This window comes from Drosophila melanogaster, chromosome 2L, assembly GCF_000001215.4.
Source record: "Drosophila melanogaster chromosome 2L".
Lineage (NCBI taxonomy): Eukaryota > Metazoa > Arthropoda > Insecta > Diptera > Drosophilidae > Drosophila > Drosophila melanogaster.
The window spans coordinates 9,049,785-9,072,296 of NT_033779.5; the positions used below are offsets into that span (position 1 = coordinate 9,049,785).

A 22,512-nucleotide genomic window follows, 5' to 3' on the forward strand; every position below is an offset into this window, starting at 1 on the left:
CATCCTCCCACAAAAACCATGTAGTATCCAAGGAATTATCTCTGTTGTTAGGCTCGCGAGGCATCCACAAAGACATTTTGGCCCCTACTCGCGTTTTTCCATTCTGTTTTAAGGCAGCCTAAAAAGTATGCAGTCACAACTGCATATATTTTGTACCACATTCCGTGGGTTTTTCAAAGTTTTCAACAATGGATGGTGCATAAAAAGAGGGCGCAGCCAATGCAATGGGTTAATAATGGCATGGGGATGCCATTTCTTAAAGCATTTCACATATTTTCAACATTTTTTTGGTGAAGGATTTTTACACCATTTTCTTCGAACTTAATTTAGTTCATCTCGTACTTATTTTGTTTGATTGAGTTTATTAACTTTACATTAATTCAGTGCCTTTCGCAGTGCATTGCGGAAATTGTTTTGAATACTTCATTTCAGCAGTTTTTCCTGGGAATAATTTATCCATCGTTTTTGCCATCATTCTTGGCGAAAACTTTGTCCAAGCAGATTGCAATTGCGAAACGGAGGAGGAAAACAAGAAGCAAAAAAATAGGAAAAATAATTTCCCTTTTATGCAGATGAGTCCCGTTTGCAGTGTCCTTTTATGTAATGAAATTGACATTTTGTGTCGCGATTTCAAGCTGATTTCGTTTTTGTTCCACTCTGTTGTGCTTCCTGAGTTTTGCGAATTTCCTCATCAGGCATTTGGGACTCTCCACGACCACTTTATTTTTCCTTTTAAGATTAAGAGTAACTTTTAATATCCTTTTTATCTTGCATTCGTTGTGTTTTTTCAATTCAATTTTCTCATTTTCTGGGCTTCCCATAGCTATCACTGCATATACAAATCTTTATCTGTTCTACAATTATAAATATTATATTTTGGGCTTACATTTTGACACTAAATGTATCTTTCTACAAGAAAAGCACTATATTTTGTAAATAACCTATACCATTTTTTGAATACCATTTTTATTGTCATAATATTCATCTATAATATCGACATCCGGAGGCGACAATAATTCGTAAGCTTCGGTAAACCATTATCGTGAACGTCCACATCCGCTGGGATGCCTCATTAACCATGGCAACAAAGGTTGCACTTTCAAATGATTAAAAAGCGTGATTAAAAATGCATGCTAAAGTTTGGTGCATTTGTGTCATTGAAATTCAAGTGACACACCGAATCCCATCCCGCAATCCCTGCTGTTAAACCCTCAGACATCACACGTCCGCGTAATAATTAAATTGAATATGGCAATTTTACGCAATTTCCCTTGTTTCATTGCCTTCTCAGAGGGTATTAGGGTTTTATCAAGACATTTGAATAAATCACATATTAACAAAAAACTAAAATGTTAAATAACAAACAATTGAAATGAAACATTACAATTATAAATCCTTTTGAAGTAATGATTCAATCAATAAATATAAATACTTTAAGGGTATTCGAACTTCGATTTATCAGTGTGATTGTATAGGGTCGTTGTTATGGTTGCTGTTTTTCGAAGGATGGGTATGAAAAATGGATACAATAAAATTGCATAACGAATAAAATGCGGTCAGAGTGAACTGGACCTCCTTTCCTGTTCCAGCCGCCTGCTAGATCGGAGCAAAAAAAAAAAAATATCAACCAGGTTAATTGTTTATTAATGTTTTGCAGGGTTTTTTTTTATTATTTTGTTTAATATGAATGCTTGGTGTTTGCATGGGCATTATTTAATTTGGTTGCTAATTAAGCATTTAACACATCATTCTTGTTCCTTGCCGATGCATTTCGTTTTTATTTCAATTTGCTCACTTTCAATACTTTCCGTGACTGCCCCGTGAATGCCATTCAGTAGCTTTATTTGTCTTTTTGGGATTTTTATTTAATTTAATGCCTCAGTTACAACTCATTTTATACGCTTAAATACATGTTACATAAGTGTAGTTCGTGTATGCGTGTGTTTCTTTGTATATACGTAGTCTATAATTGTATATAATGTAATATATTTGTATATCCTTTTTCCATTGTGTCCATAGCTCTGCGTTCAATTCAATTATATTTCTCAACATTCAACATGCTTTCTTGCTTTCTAATTAAATTTGTCTTTAAAGCAACACAATTTAAATTTGCTTTATTTTAGCTTAAATGTTTAACATTTCGTGTTGTCTTTACATTAGTACATTAATTATTCTGTTATTAGCTACATCGTAATTAGGTTGTTGCTATTTAATAAACAAACAAGATTTTATTCGATGAGACTGGGTGTAAATACTTTGTGGACCATATTATATAAATTAATGATAAACAGGAAATAATATCTATATTTTAACATTATTAGTTAACACTCCATCTAATTGTTTGATTCTATTTACTGAATTTGGGATTTTCAAATAATTCATCTGCTAAAATTGATAACTTAAAATAAATAAATTCATTCGAAATTTGTCCTCAAAGGTTAATTACCTATATCTACAAAACTCTATACGTGATTCGGTATATCTGGCCTAATTAAACAATTTCCACGATCGATATGTGTGATGGCTTATTTTTCTTAGTTTAATTTGCATTTCAGCTTGCAATCCTTAAGGCATATGCATAATAATATATTAAGTGTCTGTAATCTTATATGCAAGTGTTAGCAGCGTTTAACGCACGACTATATATGTAGATGTGTATGCATAGCTATAAGTATAGACCGTGGTAGATTATATGATAACTATGAAACTTTCTCAGTTTGAAGCACAGCATTGAAAGCAAAATGAAATTGCATTTACCCTTTGGTTGGTTCATCTTACCTTCTAGTAATAGATTCGAATATGAGTGTATATAGACCCCCGAGAAAGGGCTTGTGATTGATGACTGATGGCTGATGGCTATACATATGCTTAACGAGCTCAGTCGGACCTGGTCTCTCATATATATAATATGTATATATATATATATATGTATATACCTTGTGATGTATAAGGGGAAAGGGCGGATTGTAATTAGGGTCTCTTATACTAGGGTCTAGTTTATTACACATACATCATACATACGCTAATGCCATTCGCTAACATTACGTGTTTCGTAAAGCCTTACAGCTAGTCCCATACGTAGTTGAATCTGATAACTATAAGCTAGATTTGCGTTAACTAACATAGACTTAGGCTATGGCTAGAACCAACCGCAGATCGGATTGTTAACAACAGTGTCGCGATGACGACGAACAGCCACGCAATGGCCATCGAAGGGTTGTGACCCCGGGCCCCGTTGGATTCCGCATCCGCCTCGTTGGCGTTGCCATTGGCCAACAACGGATTCTGCGTCTTATCTAGGAAGGATTTTTGTTCAGATAAGCCGATTTCGTTCAAATTCGATTGATATCGCGTATCTGAGTGGATGGCCATGAAATGTTGGGCATGGAATGAAATAGAGCACAAATAGAAGCCGAAGAAATTGTCGTGTGAGTAGGGAATAGTGAATCAGTGATAAAAGTAGAGGGTGCTAGGGTTTAGAAAGAATAATGCAGATATATTTTATACACTTACTTTTATCCTGCGCATAAATCGATCGCGTGGAGTCGGGGCCACCATAAGCATAATTATTGTTGATCCCATTTTCCCCCCAATGCGTATCCGTGGAGTATATACCCGATGAGGCAGTGGTTGGAGGATATGAAACTGGAAAATATATAATACATTTAATATTAGTATTTATGATTGGTGTATAACTACGTTTTCAATAACTAAACTGGCAAGTGTACCCTTAACTAAATTGAATGTTTATATCTGTAGGCGTCGTTATCAAAAATTTTATTAAAAATAACAAAAGGCTCAACGTTTTAACGTTTTCGAAATCTTTTACAATTTCCTGTACAAGAACGGGTTTTTTGTTGTTGTGACATTTCATTGTATTGCGCTTTTATTTACATTGCTCAACGCATCGACGAACAATAGCAAACATAAGTATTATATTTGTGGAAAACTGTACTTGTTTTCATATAATTTACATTTTTTTATTTGGCATTTGCAGCACGTTTCGGTAAATTTTATTTTTATGCCCTGCTTCATTCTGAACTTATTTAAGGTTTGATGCAGTCTCAATTCGCCGGTTTTTTTTTTGCATCTGAATAATTTTTGCAGTTGTCTCTCTTTGGGTACTTCATACGCCTCAGTGGTTTATGCGAAATGCTAATTATTTTGTATTTTCATAATAATATGTCAATATGCATATTTTTGTCTGCCGCGGGGTAACGCAATAAATGCCGTCAATAATAAAAGCCTATTGCTCAGCACGCTTCCCATTTCAATTTGTTGATAATATAATTCGACTGTTTAAATTTATGCCAGGCCGATTTTATAAAATCAGTGCAAGAAAAAAGCATACTAAAATTAAAAATTCATCAATTTGGCAGCTGACATTTTCTGTTGAATGTTATATATAAAGTTTTTAGAAAAGCTTTAACCGTTTATTGTAAAAAATACCTTTATCCATTTTGGTTGGAAACTTGTAAGAATAAGTGTATTTATTTGCTATTTTTGAAGTCTTTAATCTTAGTTCGACTTTCAATCCACTGTCAAGAAAGCGCAATAACCATTTTCCAATCGATAACTTAAAAACGTTCGCAACCATCGAATCCATCACGTAATTAAACTAAATACGTGATATTAACTTGCTACCAATCTTATGGTGCATACACGCATATCAACTTTAAAGCCAAGTTACGCCATCGGCTCATATGAGCCTGAAACTTCGCAGCGCTCTTGGGCGAGGATAAGCCAGAGAAGCCTGGCCAAAAATTCCACACCTTGGCATAGGGACGTGACTTGATTTTTCACTGGCTTTATTATGGCCGCTCAACGAGCTAGAACTACCACATTTCTGGGCGGCTATTTCGGTTCATTCGGGCCAAGTTGCACATGGTACAAAGAGAAAGAGAGTGAGTTCTCGTAGACAGGCAATTAAGTCAGGCCACGAATGTGGTCGAGGTTTTTTCTACGCCCCTTTCATTTTGGCCTTTCATTTGGCTTTGTCCCTGGCACGGACAAACATCTAAATGACTTAGATTTGTCAATTCGTGTTAAGGCCAATGCGGTAGTTTTTCAATGCCTCGAGTCCTCAATTGGACCCGCTGGACATGGAGAGCTTAATTAGTTGGGTTTCAGCTGGCAATGGAAGGGCTTAAAGAAAGCAATGCATTTCTTTTCTTCTTCGCCATGGGTTCTTACGTAACAGATTAAAGTTAAAATATTTAGGTGCTTTTAACTTACCGTACAGTCGTATGATGCCATCCGTTTCCCCTCTCGGATTCTTGGCCACACATTTGTAAATACCATCATCGCCACTGCTCACATTGATGATGGTCAACTTCATATGGGTTTTATAAGCTGGCAATCCGACTGTGGCTTCCACTCTGCGAAGGGAAAAATATGAATGGAAATCATATTAACAGGACATATTGCGTAATGTATTTGAATGCATTATTTAATCATTTTTGTTGGTTTTTACTCACTTGTACTTGTGCGAATCGTGTATGATTGGTCCCTCGCCACGTGTCCAATAGTTCAGAGAAGTGGGATGTGCCTCTGTGAAGCATTCGATGGTGACGTTGAAACCTTCGGGAGCACCAACCAACTGATGGGGTATAAGCAGCATTGGAGGAACTGAAAGTAAACAAATAAAGACCTATGTAGTTAAGAGACAGTAAGAACCCTACCTAAAATTCTACATTCAATCATTTTGCATTTCGCTATCATCTAACTGCTTCTCGGATATTTCGGTAATCAAAAAAGTTCAACTTCGCAAATTTATAAACTTAACTTGGAAGTAAACTTGTGGTCAAGTTCTCTATAATTCATTTGAGTTAGTTTGGAAGTTTTTTTTCCAGTTTTTATTGACAAACAACAAAGTTTCAAGACCGAAATATATTTATGCATATGTTTAATATATTTTTGCCTGCTTTTTTAGGTTTATGCAAATGGTCTGTTTTAGTTTGGATTTAAGCAGGCATTTTCTGCTCAGACTGATTTTCATTTAAATTGCAAGTCAAGCCGGAGTCACCAAGAGAAACTTCTCGAAAGCCTCGAATAAAGCGAAAAAAAGAGACTACTTTCTTTTAACGAAATCTTATGAATAGCATTATTCGGGATTTTTTTGCCATCTTGAGTTGGCTCCCAGCTTGCACCGCCTGCACCTTTGCAATTATATGCGAGGACATCTATGGGAATCCAACCTTTGCCACCTCGAGAAACCAAACATAAAAACCTCCCGCACTTCAGGCGCATTTGGCGCACAGTTTTAATTAAGATATTAAATGGAAAAATGCCGCAGAGAGTGGGACTAATGAACACTCGAGCACTACGTTTTTCCTATCATTATTGTCAGCATCCCAGCATCGTCAGCATCTTCATCATCATTAAGGGGTACAATGGATGTTCTTCGGGCATATTTTTTTGTTTTGCCTTGTCATTTGTCTGCCTGTTTTACCTTTTGTTGATTTATGTCCACCAAGAGTTGGCAATTAAGCTGAAGGCAAACGAAAAATGGCATGGAAAGGGATTCTCCCCGATGGTCCAATTGAATTTTTAATCAGCTTGGACACAAATTAGCGTCGGTTCTGCTGGCTTTTCTGTACGCTTATGAAAAGTATCTCGTGGATCTTTTGTATTTTTGATGAGGTGCTCAGAGCCATCAGAGCTGGGTATAATCCTTTTTACCAAAACAAGCTTAAGTGTGACGAAGTGAGCAGCTTAATTAGCCTGTCAGCGAGTTGGGTCAAGTGGGTTAGTTGGTACTCAAATGACTATCCTCGCCAATTACGGATAACAGAAGAGAAGGAAAATCCAATTTCCCATCTTTGCCTTTAGATTTCCCCAATCTACCAATAATATTTTGATTGGCAGATTCTTTAATAAAAACACGAAGATTTTTCTTTGATTTTTCAAACTTATGGGGAAACACACAGTCACACACATACACATACAGAGAGAGCCCGAACAATTTGTTAAAACAACTGTGACAGCTTGCATATGTCCTTTGGCTGGGACACACATACATTTACATCGAGCCGCACACGCATACGTTTATTTTTGTGGCGTGCGTTGCTTAGCAAGCAGGAAGCAACAAATTCAGTTTCTGTTTCCGGTTCCGAAGAGAAAGAGAGAGAGAGAGCGACTGGTTCTTATATGTACATATTTCTGACTGCATACTGATTTGTTGCCTTTGTGCAACCGACACAGAAACAGCAATAGCACTAGCAACAGAAACAGAATCAGAATCAGAAACGGAAAAGTTCGCCGGCAAAAGGGCAACATATGCTGCAAACGACCCTTAACCTGTCCCAATCCGAAGGAAACCGTCCAAGGCAAAAACCAAAAGCGAAACATTTCGCTCACTTATTTCGTATGCAGCACAGATATTCCATATTGATATAATTTCTGTTCATTTTTCGCCAGCAGACAACTTTTGAGCGCAGCTTAAGCGAAAGTCAAGCAGAAATCACCTTGAAGTTGTCGTTTCCTTTATTTCCATTCATTTTAATTGCCCACAGAAAAGGGAAACCCAGGACCGAGTGCCGACTGCAAGGAGTGGAAGGACAAACATTTGTCCGGAATAACAGCTTCTTCCACTCCTTTCGAGCACTGATTTAAATTACAATTGAGTGGCGACAATATTGGCGAAAGGAAAGCCGGAAAAGCCAGCAAGCCCGGCCAGCAGTCGAGTCAAGCAGCTGTTAAGTGCCACAAGGACTCGCGTTGAGTCAACAATAATTTAGCTTGGGAGTTGGGATGGTGGCCTGTTGGACATTGAGTGACATTCTTTTCTTTCCGCCAGCGTCTCTATAGAAAATTTGTAGAAAAAAGGTGAGCTGACTGCGAGTGTAAACAACTTGAAAATTAGCCGTTAATGAAGCCTCGTTAAGGGGTTGAATGGTGGCCGAGAGGATTACTGTTGAAGTGGCAGCATTGTCGAACAGTTGCGAGCCATTGATTGCGCCACCGGGGAGACCATCCTGGAAAAAATCCTGCGACAATATTTGTGGAATTAGTGCGGGTCGAAATGGGAATGATGGCAAGGACTTGATTGTCGCACTAGAAGATTGCGTCTGGGATGCTTTTTCCCTTTTCTCCGGTAATCGGCAATTGGTAAAGGCTATCCCTCGATTGAATACGGATATGGATTGTAATGTTAGCTATTCCAATTTATTCTTTTAAACGACTTTGCATACTTAAAAATAATAATAACGATGTGCTTAAAAAAATATACCAATTTGGCTTGAAAATTTAACCTTGAAAATAACCTTTTTAAACAATCTAAATGTCACTGGTTTTAAAAGAAATTAAGAATAAATATTACAAAATTATACATTTCCCCTCTACCTTTTTTTTACAACCACGTGTCCAGTTTATCACTATTCCAATTTAGATACACAGATTCTATCTAGAGAATCGGAACACTCACAAACATCGAACAATTCCTTTTTTATGGAGGACATCTGCAGCAATCAAGGTATTTTCGACTCTTCTGTTTGTATTTTGCCCATTTTTTTGCGACTCTCCTGCCACAAGTGTATTTGGTATTGGACTTTTTGCCGGCCAGAGGTTAGCCACGGCTGACTGTTAACGGAAACTGGAACTGGTTTCAGCCCAGTTTGGTATGGTATTGCGAAGGGGGAATTGGAGCCACTGTTCGTTCGACGGAGGTTTGTTTGGTTACAGCAGCGAATGTCGTGTACAAAACAAAAATAGATTTATGCTTGCGGCATTTTTAAGTGACAGCAAACGAGCAAATTTCTGTGACGACCACGACCACGCCCACGGAAAGTCCTGACGCCCACCTCCCAGGGCATGACAGGACTTGACAGCACATGTGATGTGTCTGTCGCCTGTAATAAATCTTAAAAAAGTGCACAACGGCAAACGCAGTGATTTGATTCTGTCTTTCCATTTTTTTTTTGTACCGCTGCCATAGTATAAGCCACAAACTGCAGCAGCTACAAGTGTGCTCCCGATTGAAAAAAAGTCGTAGAAACGGGCCTCTTTGTGGAGTTTTTGCGGGGACTTTGGTACCGAGACATGAAAAGCAGCTTTAAAGCATTGGTCAGTTGTGTTTTGGAAAAGACAGTTGCGCACTATAATATACTATAATATAATACTCTAAAAACTACTACTGAACACCGAGTTTTATTTTAAGTTCCTACAATATTTAAATATATTTTTTGCTCTCCGTTCGGAAGCATTTAAGTCGCATTTAACTCGTAATAAAAGGTAAGACATATACTTAATTAATTAATCAGTGCTAGGTTCCGTTACTCTTACTACAAAAAAAATACTTTTATTTATAGCCTTTTATAAGCAATATCCATAGTAGTTTAAATCAATCCCCAACAATTTTCACCGAAAGTTCGGCTTTAATCCGCTGCTGACAAATGGAAATATGAGCGGCTGCGAATCCTGAAGTAAACAACAAAAAATAATAAACCCAACCATTTCAACAGCAAAACAAATTCACAGAACGCACGTAACAAAAATAAATTGAAAGCCAAAATGAAAAAAAAAAGCAGAAGGCAAATGGAAACAACAACGTTTTTATTTAGATTTTAACTAACTTTTTCGCGGCTTCTTTATCGATTCTGGTAACTATACATATCTAGCAAGAGTGGAATCCTGTGGTTACTGGACCAATTTTTAAGGACTGTGTTAATCAAATCCAATGTACTTACAGTCCACGCTGACTTTGATGCGCTTGGAAACCGTGGGTGGAACCCCATTGGAGGCGATGCACAGATAGGCGCCCATGTCCAGTCGGGAAATGCGAGTTATCTCGAGAGTGTCGCCCTCCCATTCGTTCACTGGAAGGGTGTGTGCGGAAAAGGGGTTAAAATCAGTTGGGGAAATGACAGGGGATAGCGCTAAATGATTGATGCAGTGCATCCGCACTTACCTATGTGATTCTTATTGATGGCTATGCGGGAGTTATCGTCGCGTTTCCATTTGATAATGGGTCTGGGACTACCGCTGGCCCGGCATCTCAGCGAAATGTTGGCTCCCTCTCGCACAATCACATCGCTGGAGCTCAGTGAGTCGTCGATGTTGGGGGGAACTGGAAAAGATGTGGGGGAATGGAAATAATCTGCAATATCCGCTAAACTCTGGTAATCCTCTTAAATAGATGCAGTCAGCAGTCATTTAAAATTGAACTCTGCCCTCGTATTTATGCATGATAAATATTTGCCAACACATAAAAACCGTAGTTTGGCATCAGGAAATTGCTTTTAATATGAACCCTGCTGTCACACAGCAATTATTTTCCAATTTCTCATTATTCGCTGAAATCGAAAAGCATTTATTGGTCATGAAACGGCGGCCTCATTCAAAAATTTGAATTCATTTCGAGCATTTCAATATGGTGTTTACTAAGGGCACAACACAATTATCAGGGTTTTTAATATTTAATTTCATTAGAAAAACATTTAATGTAACTATGGTTATGCTATTGTATGCCCGTACATTTTCATCTATGTATATGATTTTAAACTTTCGCTCTATGTCTTTTTTGTTGGTCGCGTATAATTTCGTTTCTTTTTCTCGCACTTTTTAATTAAAAGCATGCGAATTCGCTCCCTTTTCCACAAATATGGCATGCATTTTTAATAATTTGTTTGTTGTTTGCCCAGGCAGGGAAAATAATTTCGCCTCGGCAAAGGATTCACTGAACTGTGCTCCGTTCCGGCTACTGGCCCTCGTCGAATCCTGATTCCAGGATTCGGGCCTGGGTCTCCACTTCGCAGCCGGCTTTCTCCCGATTTCGGCGTTTTTGTTCTTGCCATGTTTGCACTCCGCTTTAAGGCACATAAATTATTTTTTAATTCACCCCGTATTTGGACAGGATTTACCCGGCAATTCCTGTGGAAGTCCCCAAAATGCCACACCCTGATTAGATCCCATACCCCACAACTTACCGACAACGTTTAGGTAGCCAAACTGCGTTTTGGCCGTCACCGTATTGATCTGGCACATATATCGACCCCGGTCCTCCTCGTGCACATTGTTTATGTGCAAATACCACGTGCGGTGCCTGTCGTGCTTGTCGTGCGTGACACTGATGCGCGGATTGCGCGTGATCACGTGATTGTGAACGGTCAGGATGGCGGACTGCTCGAAGTGCATCCAGGCGACCTGAAATGGAGATTGGGGTAGCTTATAGCTGCAGTTTCATGTCGTGTGTTGAGCTCTCCAACTGATTCACAAGTTAATTTACTTCATCTTTAAATGTTTTATGTGTAACAGTGCTGCTTTAAAAGTTTCATTAATTTACATCCTAGCAAGCTAGACAAATTCTAAAGGCTTTTAGTTGTTTAACCATTTAGTACGTTTCCAACCACTGCTGGTACTTAAGAAAAGAGGGAACTTTTTAATAACATCCCAACACCAGTCATTTTTTTTTTCGGTCTGCCACTGCACACGTACTATATGGAACATCCAGCAATTTCACAGCTCAGCATCAGCAGTCAAAATGGAGCGAAAGGACTAAAAAGTGGGTGGGCTGGGAAATGGGTGGCGGAGAGCGGAAGCGAGAAAATTGCATCATAGTGTCGCACATAAAAATAAACGCAACCGGTTACAAGTCGCAGGATGTGTGGAAAAAGGAAAAGCACCGTCTCCTGTGTGAGTGTGTGGTGATAGCTATGAATTACATGCAGCCAATATAAGTACATATACAACTGGGGAAAGGATGTAAGGCAAGCCTTACTTACAGACGCCCAGCTACTTAAACATGCCATTCGACTAAAGCTAAACCGGGTCTCTCCGGCTTCTTCACCTTGGGCAGGAATTTTCCAAGGGTTTTTCCCATTTCCCTGCATGCACTGCACGTTTCTCGTTTGCAGCACATTTTCTTGTTGCTCTCATTTACACCTCAATTTGATTCTATTTCCTGCGTTCCGACAGACTATCGAATGGGCTCCTAGCAGCCAACTCACGCTAACAAGGCCGTCTTTGATGGCTACTTGAGCCGGGAAATCTGGCACTCCGAGTGTCCCCTAATGATGGCCGCAGTTGGTGCGAGTAAGCCGCTTCCAACATTCATGGTAATGATCTGCTTAAGTCCCGTCAAAAGCAATGGCATTTGATTGGTGGTTTCGGCAAGAATGCAAACTGCAGTCTGCAGGCTGGAGTCAATGGATATTAATTAGTGGGCTCGTTCCCCATCGCGCTGCTAGCTCATTTGCTATGCACTCCCGGTTTAATCTTTTAAGACATGATTTTTATGCCAAGTAATCAAATCATTAGCACTCATTACAAGCTGCTTAATTAATAAATCATTTCACGTCCCTTCTCGTACAACCCCATTTATTGTGGCCCTTTCGCTTTTCCTGCTCTGTTTGGATTTTTTTTTGGACTTTTGGCCGAAAGGAAAACGGCTAATGGTGCATAAAAACTAAGCGATTCGACGTCAGCACTTTTCTGAAATGAACTCAGACGGACACTGGAAAAATTATATTGGTCGTAAGATAGCAATGAGGTAGGGGTTCACTATTGTGTCCTTAGCACTTAACTGTTCGTTAAATTGTTTCCATTATAAACAATTATATTATAGAAATCCAGCGGATTTCTTTCTTCTAGTTATGTAGTAGTAGGATTTCTACTCACCTTATATGAGCCCAGATTTTTCACGGAGCAACCGAGTTTAACATTACGTCCAGCAGGTACAGTTACGTTTTCGATGTATTCAGTAAATTCGGGTTCTTCGACGACAACTACAAAGCACAGAGATTAACAAAAAAACCATGTAAAAAATGAATTCATTTTAATTTAGTGCATGAAATATTCAAATAGTTTTATTCCTATTTGACTTAGTTCTATGTCAATATGCCGCTCATGAATTTGCATAATCAAATAAACCATAAAAATCAATTATGCGAGCAAAATTAATTGTAAAAATGTTTCGAAATTTGTGCGGGCGCAAAGTGGGCGTGGCATTGGTTTGCAAAAATGACACTTCGGGGTGCAAAATAATTATTTCATTGATTTTTGCGTTGACTCATTATTTTTGCTGCTGTTCGGGAATTTGCTGGCGGGCAAATCGAACAACAACAAATGTGTACAATTATAATTAAACACATGTTCGAGCACACAGGCGTAAAGGAAATTTCACTTAAATATTTGCTTCGAACATCAACAAGTTAAACTCTTTTTCGCAACCCTCAGCCACTGGTTGCAGCTGCGACGATTAACTTTTAATGACTATACAATTTTGTCGAAATGCATTTAAATTGTGCCGTGAAGGCAACTATGAAAGCTCCTAGCGGCATTTCCCCCATTATTCAGACAAATATTGATAGTCCACAGGCGACCAGGGGACATAGGGGTTTGCCAAAGGGGAGGAGACTTAGCTTCATTCATTTAGCTGCTAATTTAGTTGAGCCAAGCAAATATTTAATATTGGAATTCAATTTTTGTTTGCTTTGAGCATGATAGCCTAACGAAATAGCTTCGGCAATTCAATTAAACTGTTTGAGTTGCAATTATTTAATCGCATTCCTGAAAAGGCAACAATTATGCATAACAAATCACACGATTTCAATGAAGTCGAAATGCGGCTTAGAGGGACAGTCAAAGACTTTTGAAAATTAAATGAAAAGACGTGAGCTTGAGAAGTTTTCAAAATGTTATTTTGTGCAACAAAGTAAATTTTGCTTAAGTTAAAGAAATTAAAAACATAATTCTCTTATTGATATTTTCCCGATTTGTATCTGTATTGGATCTTTGTGAATTTGAAACTGAATTGGTTCCTGATTTAAAAGAACACGGGCAATGTTCAAATTTTAATTAGGATTGCGCTTGCCGCATTTATATTTGGGCAACTTAATTTGACGACCCAGAAATGGTTTCGAACTATTGCTTTAGCTTAATTAGATATTTATGATGACTACTGTGCCTGCCAGTCATGTGTAGGTAAAATGTAAACTGAAAACCAAATAGAGAGTTATGTACAAATAGGCAATTCCCGAATCGAAATGTGCAGAAGTCGTTAGAATTTGGTTGACTCCACGAGGCCATAGGCCATGCAAACAATAAGCCAGCCTCTCCGCTTTTTTGGCTGCACCCTCCAGCAAAGTCCAACTAATTATGAAACAATAACACAAAAAAACCTATAAAGTAGGTTCAACAGAGAATGTGTTAATAAATGAAATTAAAAAAAATTTAAGGCACCAAAAAACAAAGGTCAGATAATGGTTCATTCTCCATTAAGTTGTGTAAACATCACAAGTAAAATTGAAAGAGGAATAAGTGATTTTAGTTTGTAATATCTGGATATATATGGAATATAAACACATTTCTTTGGCATCCGCCAGTGGCAATAGGCTATTTAAGTTATTCATATCGGTATGAAAACAATAGTATTTTTTTGAGTGACTTGAACTGATGAAAAAACAGGACCAATGGGCAAATTTTGCGACCCAATGATGCAATTCTAGCGTGGGAAGTTTACGCAATGGCACCAGCAGTGGGGGAAAATGGCCTGCATAATCATGGGATTTCATCCAGCTGCAATTTTCGCGCCAGAGCGCGTGTCTGCATATAAATTTTGTTGAGGTCTCAGCCTTTTGCCACCACGCCCCCGACGCCCCCGACGCCCACGCGACCACGCCCTAAAATAGAGGCAACAGGCAATCAAATGGGAAGTCTGATAGAGATGACAGGTGACTGGGAAAGTTGTAAGCTTTTTAGAATGCCTAATCTACAAATGTTTGTTTTAAAAAGATTTTTGAGAGTTTTAATTTTTTGATAATAATATTAAAACATTTGATCACAATAAACTATTCAAGAGAAAACAGAGAGAAATGATGATCTTGGAGATAAATTAAATATGAGAAAGATGATCGCTTTATAGCTGCTATTTGTCTTACTCGCCAATTCTATGAGCACTTTAATGAGGAATTTATTTTATTATCACGCATGAGAAGCTCACATTTTTTACACAAATTGGTAATTTCTCATTTTTTCTTCAACTAAATATTCAGCAGTTAATTGAACTATGGTACTGCATTTTTGCCTGCACAGTGAAGGTGCTCGATTCATGAATAAATTCGCAGCTCGCAATGCATAAACACGCTGGCTATGATATTGGCCATCGGCAGTTGAGACTTGGCGGCAGGAAGACGAGTCAGCGGAAGGATATCCACGAGGATGTGCATAAGGACGAGGATGATGCGGTGGATGTCGCCTGTTGCGACATAAATTGCGCTGCCTGAATGAATTTTGTGCGCAGTTAAACGGCATTATTGCTGTTGTTGGTCCTGTGTTCCCATCGTTTTTGTTGCCACTGCACCTGAGAACAATGACAGCCGGCACTCACAGGAGCTGAGTGGCAAATCGGAGTTGGAGGCGTGTTCACCCCGCGGCTCTGTCACCATTCGGGATTCATTTTCCCCCGTCACGTGGCGTCACACTCAGAACTAGGGTTTTCCACATCGGAAATATTGCATTTCCAAATGAAAAATTCTATGGTATGAATTTCATCTAAATTTCAACAAATTCGAATTCATTTAAAATAATGTCATTTTGAATGTTTATGGAAGTCCACCAAATTTTTAAATATTTACATGCATTTGTTGTTAATAGTGTAAAATACTATGCGCATGAAATCATTTAACGTAGTCTTTGAAGAAACCACTATACATTTTGCATAAAAGCGTACTATAACAAATAGTATAAATGAAGTATATCCGAAGTGCCGGATCAGTAGCGTTTTATGTGTGCAGGAGGTTATCTGTGAACTGCTACCTTTGCCGCCCATTCTGCCCAGGTGGCTTTCAATTTTTGGCATAAAGCCTTGTATCACATTTGCCCTGCGGCTCAAATCTCCCCCAATCTGTGGGTATTTGTCCCCTTTTCCCCATTTGTCTGTGCAAATATGATTGGCTGCGGGGGCCTTGGTCGCCTACGTGGCATCAGAGTGTTATTGATGGCATCAGGCAGCGGGAGTCGGAAAGCAGCCAAAAGGCAATCGCGGATAAAGATAAAGTGCGATTGCAATATTTACACTGCCCTACAAAATTGCCACTCAATGCAAACACGGCGTTGTGGAAGTCTTCCTAAACGGTACGAATTGTATGGTATTATAGCAAAAAAAAAATGGTGGAGAAATTGTGCATGGAAACTTATTAATCATAAAAGTAATATGTCTCTAATATGTTATATAGCTGTGTTTATTATCCGCTTAAGCAGTTATATTTAATAAAAAATATAATTTTATGTGCTTTCTGTGGCAGTGTACTACCACTTGAGTTAAATATTCATTTAGATATGTTATGACAGATACTCACTGTTTAAATTCGAGGTCGGCACATTGGCCCCGCCTCCGGCCACAATCACGCCATTGCTGCCGACCACGGTGCTTCCGGTTCCGCTGCCAGCCACAGGTCCTCCTCCGCCCGCTCCATTGCCAGCTGCTCCACCGAAGTTTGGAACCACTCCAGTTGCCACCGTCTTGGATCCAGACGGATGTTTGCCCTGGGCAGTTCCGACGCCCCCGCCGCCACCGCCACCGTTTAGAATCTGCGGCAAGATGATCTTGTTGGTGGAGTCCCCCGCTGTTGCCGCGAGCACTAGGAGGGCCCCAATTAGATGCCAGGACGGGGGCAACATCAACTTGCCGTTGCGGTCGACTCAGCCACAGCCAGGAGCCCCAATGATGGCCTCGCCTCCTGGCCAAAGTGCATTCTCTCGGATCTACTCGCTCAGTTTTTACCACCTCACTGCCGCCGACTGGTTTTTAAAACGCCGCGGGGTTTGTTTGTGTTTTCGCTTTTGTACGAAGTTTTTCACACGGTTTTGTTATCGCAGTTTTTGGCTTGTGGCAATTACCAAATTTTTAGATTTTTTTCACAGGATTATTTCCTTCTGGCATTTACTTAATATGTTCTGTTTGTAAGCAACGCCATTTTGGTAAAAATTATTTTGAAAAGCCCTCTTGCATATGTATTTTTAAATAGTTTTTACCACACCTAAAATATGGTTAAAATTGAAAAACAGTGTATAAAAAACAGAGTCGCAAAAAATACATAGAAAGGAACATACTGAACTTGACACCTACTATTTTACTATCAATTTCAAGTATTGTCAGTCTTAAGAAACTAAAATTTTTCACACATTTCTTAAAAGTGTTGACTATTTCTTGCAAACTTAAAGGTCCCAGTCGTTTTCAGTGATATTGCTATGGGCAAAACAAAGAAAAAAACAGCCTCAATTTTCGAGTTTTCCATTTGACTTTAGCACCCATAAATTAGCTTTCAATGCACTGGATTCCCACTTTCCTGTTCCCTGTCCAATTGTTTGCTGTCTAGTAACTTTCAACGCATGCACACAGATGCCATGCAGATTTGCTGGGGAATTCAATAAAGTTTGGCAAAATATTATGCCATAGAGCCGCACGCTAGCTGCCTGCCACGCCCCCTGTGCGTAGGCGGTTCGCACGTGTTGCAGCAAAGTTTAAGCCACCAAAAGGGAAAAAGGGCCAACGGAATAACCAAAAAGTCATAAAGATTTGCCTGAGCAGTAGCAACTTGAGCGCCCTCTGGCGACCAGTTGATAAATGTCCTTTTTTATATGGTTTATCTGTGGGCAAAAAATTAAATGTCGGAAAATGCCTAACCGGAAATCATAAAAAATACATTTCTTTTCCGACATATTTGATACTTGAGTCTGCGAACTTTATGAAATCTTGGAGAAATAAAGTTTCCATACCGCATGTGCTGACAGCCAAGTTTATGCCAATTAATTTAAATGCTCTTTTCATTTGTTGTTTATCTTAAGTTTTGGTTCTTTCACTCGCTTCCTTCCTCACCGAGCATTCGTTTTTCTTTTACAACTTCATTTTTGTCTATGCCGTAGTATCTTAAGATCATCTAAAAGAAATGTGCACAGTGTGCTTTGATTTTATCTGTACATTAACTATTTATGATATAATTAATAAAAAATCATATATATATATCATATAATTCACTTTATAAACACCACCAATATTTGACTAACTTCATAATTTGTATTAACATCTAATTGATAATATTAATTTAGATTGATTTTTAGTATAGACACTTTATTTTAGAAAATCGAATTTAAAAATTTTTTTAATTTTACTGGTAATATTTTCATTGGACATGTCGATATGTGTCTGATATTGTAGTTTAAATTCATAGGTCTTTGAAATATAGTTGTGTCACGCGCAGTCCTCTACTCTGGTTGCTGTTTCTTGGCCATCTCATTCAAAACTTTCTCTTAAAAATTGTATTTTTTATGGCTTTTGAGCGTGTCGCCTTCAGCTATTTAGGGGGTCCACACGCAGCTTGCGAAACACTTACACAGAGACAAAACTTTTTCCCTTATGACTCGCTTATGAAATTAAGCAATTTTGACTCCACCTCTTCCCCCAAAAACCACGCACACATGATAAAGCTTTTTTGGTATGGACCGAAACAGATTTACCATCAGAAACAAGAACAAGAAGTCCAACAAATTTTATGCACTTTTTTATGAGTTTGGCAAAGTGTTTGTAATTAAATTAATAAATTGTTGAGGGAGAAACTTGTTCCGAATGTGTTTTTCTTGTATTTTTATGCTAGGAAATTAAATTTTAATGGGGCTATTTAGTGTTTGTTTGGTTTTTGCTGTTTTTATAATGATAACTTTTTGGTAAAACAAATTGGCTTATAATTGTTGCGGGATTAAAGGGACTTAACTAAACGGGTGCGTAGATGAAAGAGACAATAACATTTATTTGTTTATGCTGACTAAGTTCATAGCCATTATAATATTTTTTATTGGGTGTTTAAATTTTCTTTTTAAAAGATTCTGTGTAAACGTAAATTAATCCTGACATAGTCATTAGCCCAAAAAAAATGTTCCTAGCTCTCAGGGGATTTCTCCTAAGCTTCTATAAATGCCTGACAGCTTTTAACCTTCATGGTTTTGTGGTAATTGAAGGGAGAAAAGAAAGCAGCACAAAGGAGGCCGAAATTGAATTAAGATATGTTTACCTATGGCCGAATTTATTTACATTAAAAGGTTCTTCAAAGAAGAAGCAAGCTAGAAAGGTTGTGCCTGTTACCTATCACTTATATTTTGGCAGCAAACAATACAAATACATGAAAATAAAATTCCGATTTAATTTGGTTTTATTTAAGGACTTACATCTCTCCCTTATCGAAAATTCGTTAGTTCACGTTACTATTTATTCGGATAATACAAGCTTAACTAGACTCAATTTAACTCTGATTTTATCTGGATAAAGTACTCTATTATATTTTCAGAAGTGCAATATAGAAACTAAATTTACCAAATAAACGCACCAATAAATATGCACTTATGATCAAAGCTCACACATATTTTCGACATCATCATCAGCAGCATCAAAGTTTTGCTATTTTGTTTGTTTTACTCTACACAATTTGTAAAGTTCCTGTAACTGCAAACGTCAAACCGAACTCGAGCAAACAAAACGCAACAAAGCTGAACTCAAAAAAGAATTCAAAAAAGATGGAAATAAATAAAGAACCAATAAGCCCTCTCTTCACTAGCTTTTGAAAAAAGTTCTGAAACAGCTGACATCCATGAGTTTCCCATCCTTCTTCTGCTCTGTGTGTTTACGTGTCTTACTCAAACTGTATCAGCTCCATATTGCCATTGATCTGCAATGATGCCTGAATGCAAAACATACCATTGTACAGTGGATACCCAACAAAATGAATCATTTCACATATGTTATAAATATGAAATAATTTAAATCTTAATTATATATTAAATGGAATTAAAATATTTGGACCATAAGAACCGATATATTGATATTAGTGGTGGATCCATTCTAAGTCTTGGTATATTGAATAAATTATGTAAAGTATTTTTACAACAATTTCTATTAGTTTCCAATGTTGTATACTGTAATTAAATATTTCTCTTTAATATTTTTTTTTTTTAATAAATTGTAACAAAATGCTAAGAAACGTTTACAATGAGCTTTGACAATATTCATACTCAAAGACTTATTCTGCATTTGGAATACAGTTGTGTCCAGTAACACATAGGCCCCACTGTACTCTCTGCGTTGTCTGTCTCTATCTCCTACTCCATTAAGTATGCAAGTTTTCAGCAGTTGGCAGTCGGGTCCTGGCCCTTTTCCCTGCATATCCTGATTCTCATGGATGCAGTGGGTTAATGTATTTTTAAGCTAAATTCTTTGTTTATATTTGCCTTGCTGTTTTCGGTTGTGTTTGTGTGTTGTGCATTGCGTTGCAGTGGCAACAACTGCTGTCCTTTATCAATCGCAACAAATTTCCCCTTCGACTATTTTTTTTGCGAGTTGTCCCAAAGTGAACTCTAGTGGATTCATTTATTCGCATATAAGTTTGTTTGGGAATTTTTCACAGATTGAAGAATGGCGTTGTGTGCGTGTCTGCCAGTTTTCGGGATTTAAGGACTTCGAGGGTCCTGGAGATAGTCTCGCTGTTTGTTTACTTTTTGTTGGCATGAAATGTGCATTAGCAGAGTTAACTGTTAATTGTTTACCCATTTCGAGGGCCTGACAAGTGACATGTGAGTTTGTGGTCTGGATTGTAGCTGTGGTTAACCATTAAATGGAGTTCAGTTATTTGAAATACTCGCACTAAGATAAATCGAAGTCTTTAATTGCATTTGAATGATCTGCAGTCCCAAACATAAACCTTTTACATTATATATTGTAATTAAGATTTTATACATAAATATAATATATAGCGTAACGAAACAAACGCATTAAACCAACTCCTTATTGCATTTTCAATTTTTAACATAGCTTATAATTACTTATCCTAACCGGCACTCGCACTTTTAAAAATTGTTGGAACTTTCGATTTAATATACTTCTGTCACTGATATTTATAAATAATATCTAAAGTTTGTTAAATTTAAAATTCCATATTTTTATAAAGTTTCTATTCTATTCTATGAATTATTAATAAAAAAGACTTTTCCGATGATCAAATTGTTCTTCTGTTTAAGACCTTAATAGTATGAATTGCATGTATTGAAATAATTAATTTACATACTGTAACTACAAGAATATTTTTGTGAATATTTAATTCTGTAGGTTAGTTTTGTGTTACGTATGATATACCAAGTTTTCAACCACTTTTACAAATTGTAATCTTTCAATAAAACGCTTACAAGTTTTGGTATTTTTTTAAATTTTATAATCAAGTGGACCTAAGTTTTTTAGCTCGACTTTTAAGTCATTTCTCAACACGATCACATTGAGTCAGGTGCTTCTAATTTGGCATCGATCACATGACACTTGAGTACGACTTTCCCTTTGCCGGGGATCTTTCAGTGTAACACCGATAAAACGCGTCCGCTTCGTGCAGAATCCGTAGCGAAACTGATTTGCCGACGAAACCTAATGCTCGCACAGAGCCGGGCTCTGGCTTTCCACCAACAACAATAAGGGAAAATCTAACGAATGGGAAGTGCTGTTACGTATACGCCGCGTTGGCCGAGTGATAACAGGCGGGGACGAGCCGACGGCCGACAGAGCGAGCCGAAGTGTAGCTTCGGTTTAAGCCAACCAAAGGACGCTGGATGCTGTTCATTGGTAGTTGTTGCTGCCGGTTGCTGGTTATGTCCGGTATCCTTGTTATGTTCGGAGGCTTGTTGTTTGCGTGCAACCGCAACCACAACAACAGACCGCAAAACACGCGACAAAAATGTTAACAGAGTCCAACCTGCAACACCATGCCCCAAAATCACCTCTCAAAGTTCGAGTTGCATGCCGATTCCGCCGTCGAACCTTTTTGGCTCGTTCCGGCTGAAGCTGTACCCTTTTAATAATAATTGAATTAAGATAAAATGAAAACAAAATCAAAACACATTTTTGCTTTCCGTTGGTTGCTGCATATTGCTATTTGGAGCCAAGTATTTAATTAGACAAGTTAATTAAATTTATTTGCATTTCATTTCAAGTCCATGTGCGTATGTTGAGCGAAAAAAGTGCAATTAATTTGAGATATTCAATTTGCAAGCGTTGCTTATTCGATTTTCGCTGATGCAGGACCATCTAATTGAGGGTGATAATTGCGTTTTATGACTGACTGAGCTAGCAAAGCTGGTTGTCAGTTGGTAGACGGTTAATTAAGAAGTTCTTTTCAAAGTTAACAGTGGTATTTTTGAATGGTTAGACAGATAATATTTTTAGTTACTTATTTTTTGAAGTATTTCATGATGATTTTATCCTATTAAATTAGGTGCACGAAAAAAGTTTTGCTATTTTTTAACTAGACCTTGTTTTAAGGGCACTGTAATCATCTCGACAAGCACTGGTCAGTTGTGCAGAAGGAAAAAAAAACGATGCATATCCGTCTGAAAGTTAGTCTATATATAGACGGATTGTATGCGATATGAGAGTGATGAATTCTCCCTGTTGGCCATACTGAACTATCTTAATGAACTCTTTCAAATCACAGACATCGCTCAATGCCAAAAACATTAAAACTGACAAGGCTAGACGGCAGACAAGAT

The 22,512-nt window shown here is 37.9% G+C and overlaps 1 protein-coding gene and 1 long non-coding RNA gene across 4 annotated transcripts; one reads left to right on the forward strand and one right to left on the reverse strand.

The window, feature by feature from the left end:
* Nucleotides 1-1,846: 1,846 nt before the first annotated feature.
* Nucleotides 1,847-21,380, reverse strand: DIP-zeta (Dpr-interacting protein zeta). Of its 3 annotated transcripts, none has more exons than NM_001201815.2 (10): nucleotides 21,166-21,380; nucleotides 16,296-16,976; nucleotides 12,616-12,722; nucleotides 10,926-11,142; nucleotides 9,908-10,066; nucleotides 9,687-9,815; nucleotides 5,478-5,628; nucleotides 5,236-5,378; nucleotides 3,514-3,645; nucleotides 1,847-3,296 (listed from the first exon to the last, which is right to left on the reverse strand). In NM_001201815.2, exons 2-10 carry the CDS (start codon nucleotides 16,615-16,617, stop codon nucleotides 3,118-3,120), a joined length of 1,539 nt encoding a protein of 512 aa, NP_001188744.1. In that variant the 5' UTR covers nucleotides 16,618-16,976; nucleotides 21,166-21,380; the 3' UTR covers nucleotides 1,847-3,117. The 3 variants fall into 3 exon arrangements, with proteins under 3 accessions (NP_001188744.1, NP_723441.2, NP_723442.2); NM_164845.4 differs by having other exon boundaries at nucleotides 1,847-3,356; NM_164846.4 differs by having other exon boundaries at nucleotides 1,847-3,356; nucleotides 21,048-21,380.
* Nucleotides 21,248-21,823, forward strand: lncRNA:CR44483 (long non-coding RNA:CR44483). Its single transcript, NR_124154.1, has one exon. It is a non-coding gene; the product is annotated as a long non-coding RNA:CR44483 (long non-coding RNA).
* The last annotated feature ends 689 nt before the right edge of the window (nucleotides 21,824-22,512 follow it).

Coding starts and splice junctions, on each gene's coding strand:
- DIP-zeta (NM_164845.4), bottom strand. CDS start 16,617: ATGTTGCCCCCGTCCTGGCATCTAATTGGGGCCCTCCTAGTGCTCGCG. Junction 9,816..9,907: donor CATCAATAAGAATCACATAG/GTAAGTGCGGAT, acceptor ACACCCTTCCAG/TGAACGAATGGGAGGGCGAC. Junction 3,357..3,513: donor GATTTATGCGCAGGATAAAA/GTAAGTGTATAA, acceptor CCATCCACTCAG/ATACGCGATATCAATCGAAT.